At 35.5% G+C, this 7,650-nt stretch overlaps 1 protein-coding gene across 2 annotated transcripts; it reads right to left on the bottom strand.

Moving 5' to 3' along the window:
- Positions 1–1,187: 1,187 nt before the first annotated feature.
- Positions 1,188–5,465, bottom strand: LOC103932265 (putative recombination initiation defects 3). 2 transcript variants are annotated; one of them, XM_048565728.1, is made up of 12 exons: positions 5,324–5,465; positions 4,307–4,454; positions 3,923–4,076; positions 3,583–3,717; positions 3,249–3,301; positions 2,956–3,159; positions 2,618–2,689; positions 2,473–2,522; positions 2,144–2,297; positions 1,788–1,869; positions 1,554–1,656; positions 1,188–1,352 (listed from the first exon to the last, which is right to left on the bottom strand). In XM_048565728.1, the coding sequence occupies exons 1-11, from the start codon at positions 5,386–5,388 to the stop codon at positions 1,556–1,558; spliced, it is 1,218 nt and encodes a 405-aa protein (XP_048421685.1). In that variant the 5' UTR covers positions 5,389–5,465; the 3' UTR covers positions 1,188–1,352; positions 1,554–1,555. The 2 variants fall into 2 exon arrangements, with proteins under 2 accessions (XP_048421685.1, XP_048421684.1); XM_048565727.1 differs by having other exon boundaries at positions 2,144–2,342.
- Positions 5,466–7,650: the final 2,185 nt, after the last annotated feature.

The raw sequence follows: 7,650 nt of genomic DNA on the forward strand, positions 1-7,650 counted from the left end.
TTTTTATTTTTATTTTTTTAATTTTGATTGTCAAATTAAATGAATTAAAAAAATAATAATAATAATAATAAATTATGAGAAATACAAAATTTGTGTGAATAATACGATCCTTTCTCAAATGATAATGATGATTTACTTATTTTATTTGATTATTTGTTTGTAAAACAAAAATATCTTGTCCTTATTCTCGAAAAATTAAAAGAGGTTGTACTTAGTTTGGTCGCACGTGTTGGTTCTGGACAGTCGTCCGCCGAGGGTAAAAATTGGGGCAGTTTCTAGTTGATGCTACGGGTTGTGTCGAGCTGGATAGGGACCATCGTAGGCAGCTAAGCATCTTTTGTCAAGCATGTGTTAGGTAAGGGACGTTAGGGCTCAGAGGTAGGGGATTTGACTTTTATTCATCTTTTAATATTAGTCAATTGCAATAACAGTGAAGTCAGAGAACTCGTAGATTTATTTATAATTTTCAAGTAACAAATATAAGATATTGCTATTCACAAACTTATTTTTTCTTCTTACACGTTTTTAACATTTATTTTAGTTTCTCACACGTCTTTTAACATTTAATCGTCGAATTGAATAAATTTAATAAAATCGAAGGCCAAAAATTAAAGAGTAGTAAGAAGTGAAATGGGTGTAAATAGCACCATCGTAAATACATAGCCACTTACTGTCAATTCAAGACGTTAAACAAATTTGTTTATTCTCCTCCGTTCTTATCAGATGTAAAAGTAAGAGACCTTAAATTTATAATCACCAAATGACAAAAGAGAATGAGACTTACAAAGCTTCAAGTGTTTTTTCACTATAAAATGATGTCTTAAGAAGCTTATTCACGAAGAACCTTTTTACCACGTTTTTGCCACTTCCGTTTAACTTATGACGCTTCGAATTGATTGATTAAAAAACACACTTCCAAATTGAGTATTTTATTTACACACTCGACATGTGTGCGCCAAAAACTAAACTGAAAGTACTAAAATCCTACCCTTACGAAATTGAAATAGACAAAACTGTGGGCTCTAAAATAACACAGAGCCCAAGTTTAGTATTTTAAGAACCCAAACGCATCAAAAATATATGGGCCTGCATATAACCAAGAACTGCCAGATAACATTGTGTAATTTGTGAAGTGCTTTGACCATTTTTCGAATTTCTGCAACTATGTGGGTCCCAAGGAACATCAATTGGTTAATTTTATTCACGTTGTAAGATCTGGAGTGGAAGGTACAAAGTATAGAAAAGGGGAAAGAAAAAGAAGGTGAACAATGGGACATACCAAAAGCGATCCAACCACCTAATGTTGCAGTTATGGATTATGCCCCCAGCACATGGGAGGAGACATCCACTGCCTGTACAGATAGCAAAAGGCACAATAAATCAGCTGAGAAAGTGAGGAGAATCCAACTGTGAGTTGTCCGTGTGTAACTGACAAGCGTTGATTAGTTTACGCCTTGCAATGAGTCCCGATTTAATCCATGAATTTCAGTCAATCAAACAATGCGTGGACAACGGTGTTTAGAATATTTTTTATACAAGATGTAACAGTGTACCTTCAGATAATAATTATAGTGTTGCTGCATTTTCTCTTTCGCCTTCTTGCCCTCCTCAAGATCCTATCGGTCTCTTCCATTACCTCCTTAGCCATATCTACGCCTTTCCAGAGGAAACGAATATGATTACACTTACACTTTGAGCAGATCGATTGTATACATACATGCGCATACAAGTACAAATACAACATGCAAGAAGAGGTACAGTTTTTACCCTCTACTTTGAAAAAGTACCTGTTTCCTTCTCACCAAACAAGCAGGAAAAAGCTTCATCAATCTCCTCATCTGATTCAATGATAACTCGGCATTCTCTTTCCTGCATCATGAATTGTCATCTGTTACGGGCCACAGAACTAGATATGGCAACTAAACTGTAACTTATATCCCAAATGAGCAATCAAACAGGTTTTTAAGCAGCATATATGATAAAAGGGCAACTTTGCTTCTAGTGCATTAGTAGAATGAATCAAACACACACCTATGATATTAAGTCAATCACCTTAACGCCAGAAACATATCTAAATCAGATAAAATATTCTATATAATCAGCACAAAAGACAGGTAAAGCGAGAAACAAAACTACGGGCTACCTGTTGAATGGAAGTAAATCTGCTAGGCTTTTGTGCTTTCCGCAACCCATTATCACTCACAGTGGATCTTTTTACCTTTACAGACTTCCAGCCTCCTGTTTCAATCTTTGGAACTACAACTGCTTGTACACCAACCTTCGGAGGCACAGCTGAACTGGAATCAAGACGAGGCTTTTTAAATTTCCCAGAGGGCCAAACACTACAATGACACAATATACCCTGTTATGGTGCTACTGGTGATCAATGCACCTATATTTCAAAGAAACGGTATAAAGAACAGAATACTCTTTCGTATCAAATAAACAATTGAAATACACTTCCTCTCATACCCTTTATTAGGCTGTGGATTTCCTTGTGCAATGGCACAATAGGCAGCGCCCTGCAATTTCCAGATATAAAAAACTTCCCAGTAAGGTACCATAGTCCGTGCTTGCTTGACTAAGTTAATGTGGTGTAAATGGAAATGTAGGTCACCTTTGGTGGAACTATAGAGGGTGCTTCACATATTTGAATGGAGGTACTCTGATTCTGGCTGCAAGGAAATTTCTGCAAGCAAACAAAGATGAGAAAAAAAGGATTTAATAATCTCCTAGGCATCGAAAGTTTTATAACCGAAAGTTCAATGGGTCGATAGAAAATGTCTGGAAACCCAGATCAGCATTTCTTGCGTCAGAAAGAAAAAAAAAAGTTGCAATTTATTAAAGAGTTGCTCAATGTTATCTCAATGAAAATGTGATATTTCAAAATTGATGATCTCAAAGCCTTAAATGTTTGCATGTGTCACAGAGCTGTCCATTGTACATCATACAGACCTGCATTTCCTTGACAAAGGATTCGTGCAGCTTGTTTTGTGATTTCAGTAAAGTTGCTTCAGTGACTCCTATCTTTTCTGGTAAGGCTGAAAGCGCCAAGGAAATCTCCTGTAATTTGTCTTGATAGGTAATTTTGCTCACTTCTTCAGAAATAGACTTGATGCCTCCGTCAAGGCTAGTTTTGAAATCTTCTTGCCCCTTAATCTGCTTCACCACAAATCAGTTTGGTTAGAAAGTCCAGAACCATGGACGCATGAAGGAACTAAGCAGAGACTTTATGTGGGTGCTATTACCATTAACTGCAATAAGTGATCCTGAGCCATCAACTTCTGCCGCATTACTTCCACTGAAATAAAATTGAAATGGAAAATAATATTCAAATTAATTATGATCTGAAACTTTTGACAATGTGTGCAGTCGAGATCAGTTTTTCTTCCCCTTAACAAGTAATGTATAAGTCCTATCGGTCAGAATGAAGTTCTTTATTTAAAAATGGTGGTAAGTTAGAATAATTTAACACTTGGATTAATGAGAAAATGGAACAAACAAGTTAAATTTATGCTTAGTAATTCAACTTCAAAGCCACTCCTATATATTCAGTAGTATGTAGAGAAATAGATTACTCACTCTCCATAGAAACATCCTTCATCCCTTTGTTTACTTGCATGACATCACTCTGGACAGAATCCAAGATCATTCCGAACTTATTTAATGAAGTTTCCATCACTCCAATCCGGTGTTCAAATTCCTCACTATTCAGACCTGCTCAGGCATGTAATACATTAGGTTTCCAATTAATAGGCACGGTATACATAAAGAGCAAGAATTTAATTGGCCTGCTATGCCTACCCAGTTACAAATTAATCTTAACAACCTTCCGTAGTACTTAACAAAAAAGACATTACCAATATACTTTAAAGCCTTTCTGGACACTATATATTCCTGTCCAACTTTGGATAAAACTTACATTCACGATCTAAAACTGAAGCGGAACTCCACTTGCGCATGAGGTTGGTGGATGATCTTGAGATCTGCACTTGACTCTCATCACGTGCATGACTACTTAGGGGTAAGTAAGCAACTTTCTTAGCAGAATTCGCTCGTTCTTGAGAACCAAACCTCTGCAGAGATTATAAAAACAGAAACAAAACCTTGAATGAGAACGAATTCTAATAATCAATCCAACAAAGTTCTGAGTAAAAGAAATGACAATGAATGCTATCTACTTCTTTGACTTGTCTGTTCATCAAAATAAAATGACGAAGACACAAATTAAGCTTTCTTTTTCTCCACTTCAATAACAAGCATATAAGAGCTTAACACTTGGCTCGAAGCTGAAACGAGATTTAACCTGATCGTTTGTGAGAATGTCACATTGGGAGTTCTGAGACAGTTGAGAAAACATGTTATGCTGAGATGAGAGTCCCTGAGAGTATGACTGGTCTGATGGTTGAGATCGAAGCTGTGATGCTTGTCCATTTGGTACAGCATTTGGTCTCCTACATAACAATTTAAAAGAAAATATATATTAGAATATCGAAAACAAGAGATTTCAGGAAAATCCACGGTATTAGCCTAATCACAGTTAATACTTGAAATCATATTTGATTTGTTACGCTTTTGCAAGAACTTCACATAAACAGCCGCAAGTTGAAAAGAACAAGAAACAAAGAAACAGAAGCAAATTTGAACAATCAAATTCCCATAGGCTAGTTGCTGTGAGTATCATGGAAAGAAAATGAAATGCTAAGACTTCCTTTTCCTATCAGAAAGTGAAATCGGTACCTACAATGAGTTACAAAACTCTTACTGAAACAAAATCTGTGAATCCAATCATTTTAATCTCTTTTTTTATGTTTTCTCAGAGATCGAACAGAACCAATTAGAGGCAGAAGCGATTGAGATCCATGTGCTTCACAGGTCAAAAATTTATTTCCCTAGGCGTACTTCCATACAAATCAAACGAAAGATACTGTGAATTTCAAATCGAACCTGAAATTCATAAGAATAAAATCAAATTCGAGCTCATAGTTTACTCAAATAAGTGAAAATCTGAGATGATAAGACGCTTCAGATTCAAAACTCGATTTTCTCAGCATTTTCCCTATATTCTCGCGAGCCAAACATAACTCTTGTGCATGAAAGGATGCAGAACTGAGATCGAACCTAGATAATTTGTCATCTAAATACAAGAAGTAGAAAGAAAAAAATCAAATAACAAGCTAGATTAAGTGAAAACTTCCTGAAACAGTGAAATTAGAGATTTCAACAACTTCGACGTTTTTGTGAATCATTTTCCTGCGTTTTCTCGAGAACCAAACAGCACATTGCGATTGAATAATGAAAATTCAGAAAGAAATTACCGAACCTTGTGTGAGGAGGAAGGACGGAGATGGAGCTGAGATCGCAGACCTTGTTGATCTTCAACTTCATTTGCTCGAATCAGTACGACTTTGAGGTCGTTTGGGCTCTACGGAAAATGCGGAGTGGAAAACTACGAGATTAGAAGAGAGATCGACCTTTGATTTTAAAAAAGTACTCTAGATATCCTTTATATATGAAGCCTGGCGGGAAAGGGGTTTTAGAATTGCTTAGATTGGTTTAATGGGCCGGACTATAGTAAACAATTTTGTTAGTGAGGCCCATTATTCATCCAATATTTTGGGCTTATGAGTTTGGAAGCCTTTTAAGTGTAAGCGGGGGAGACTGGCGCATAAGATGCTTGTATTGCAAGTTTCCAAATCGGAACCATTGATTATGTTGGTTCTAGTCTCTGAATATGTAATTCAAAATTTTAATTCACAAGTGAAATTTAGGGCATGAGTAGCACTTGATCCCTTTTGAGCCCTCCAATTCCATGCTTGAACTCCCCCTAGATTCACAATTGAATTTTGAAATATCACTCGAGACCTACATCGAGTAGCAGTTGAATGCTCTCGATGAGTGCTTGAACACCTCCTAGATTCATAAGTTAATTTTGAAACGTTATCACTCCTGACCCACCTCAAGTAGCAGTTGAGTTCTCTCGATACTCGTAAAATTCTTCAACATGTTCAAATGTGATTGATATTTAAAATTTTCTAATTCACAATTTAGTGAGGTAAATGTTTATCCGACAATAGAACATTTTGACAATTTATTATGTGTGAGTTTTTCATTTTCTTTGGGGCCTCAATTTCATTACAGCATTGCAGTGAATCATAAGCAAGGGATGAGACAATGTCAAAATCCATCGTAGTAGATTCCTCACTCCTTCAGGGCATCTTTGGTGGGTTGACATGATTGGTCATGGCCAATTAAATTGAATTTGTAATCCAACTGTGAGACTATGATTTTTGAGGGCCGAAGTGAGGTTGATCAAAATAGTTACTGATGAGTCAATATTATATTATATATTACCCTAATTTTAGTTTATTTTGGTTATTATTTTGAAAGAATTTTGATACTTTAATTTATATTCTTAATGTAAGACTTTCGACTTCCTCTCAAGCATAAAGTAACCAAACATACGAATTTTGGAGTGATTCTAATTGGAGGATGTTCATGAGTCTTTCAAGATGATTGTATCAAAGTTTCAGATTTTTCTATTTAGCCGTTTGACCGTGGCAATGAAATAAAGGCCCAACGCGCAGCTTTCCCAGATTAACGTTTTTGGACGTTTTGGATATTTTGGAGGTCAAGATGACATATTTTGAGGAAGATTTTCCTTTTGAGGATTTGTAGGGGATGACTTAAGCTTTCAAAAGAGACCTTTTGAGACCAAATCGGAGTTGATTTGGTCAGTCAAAAGTCTGATTTTATGAGAAATCCGAATTTTAGTTTAAATAGAAAACCTTTTATTTTCTTTTTTATAATTTATTATGTTTCCTAGTTTTATTCTAAGACATTTTCTAGGTAGGGTTTTATTTTGTAATAGTATAAATAAGGCTATTTAGCCATTAGAGAGGGAGAAGGGGAGGAGAACACACGCACTACTTTAGAGAGCTTTTGAAGTTTATTTTCAAGGTGTTTTTTTTCCTTGTTTTTAATAATATTTTGTTTTATGATTGTTCATAACTAATTTCTTTTAATAGGGCAAGGCCATGAGCCTTTACAAGAATATGTAGTTTCTTTTCAATTTACTTATGATATTATGCATGCATGTTTTGAATTATTAATCATCATTTTAAACTATCTAAATGTCTTAGTGATTCGCGACCATTATGATATTTAAAAAGTAATTTGATGCAATTTTGGGTCGGAAGGTTCCTTGAAATTGGCACTAGCTTTTTGTGAGAATATGTAGTTTCTTTCCAATTTACTTATGATATTATGCATGCATGTTTTGAATTATTAATCACCATTTTAAACTATCTAAGTGTCTTAGTGATTTGCGACCATTATGATATTTAAAAAGTAATTTGATGCAATTTTGGGTCGGAAGGTTCCTTGAAATTAGCACTAGCTTATTGTGGTTATCTACACTAAAGGGGAGGAGGGTGGGGCTTAGCCTCACAATAGGCTAACAATAATGCGGTTCAAATTCGCCTTTGGCGAGAATTGAACCTAAGAATGTGGTTCAATTCTCGCCAAAGAATGTGGTTCAAATTAGCCTTTGGCGAAAATTGAACCTAAGATTTCTTAGAAGAGGAATATCACTAAACCGTAGTACTAAGTGGCATAAAAAGGTTGGTTAAGACGAAACAAACATAATAC

Source organism: the organism of the source record quoted next, unplaced genomic scaffold, assembly GCF_019419815.1.
Source record: "Pyrus x bretschneideri cultivar Hongxiangsu unplaced genomic scaffold, Pyrus_bretschneideri_v1 Contig4, whole genome shotgun sequence".
Taxonomy (NCBI): Eukaryota; Viridiplantae; Streptophyta; class Magnoliopsida; order Rosales; family Rosaceae; genus Pyrus; species Pyrus x bretschneideri.

Coding starts and splice junctions, on each gene's coding strand:
- LOC103932265 (XM_048565727.1), bottom strand. CDS start 5,388: ATGAAGTTGAAGATCAACAAGGTCTGCGATCTCAGCTCCATCTCCGTC. Junction 3,718..3,922: donor TTCAGTTTTAGATCGTGAAT/GTAAGTTTTATC, acceptor ATGCCTGAGCAG/GTCTGAATAGTGAGGAATTT. Junction 2,343..2,472: donor AATCCACAGCCTAATAAAGG/GTATGAGAGGAA, acceptor GTGTCATTGTAG/TGTTTGGCCCTCTGGGAAAT.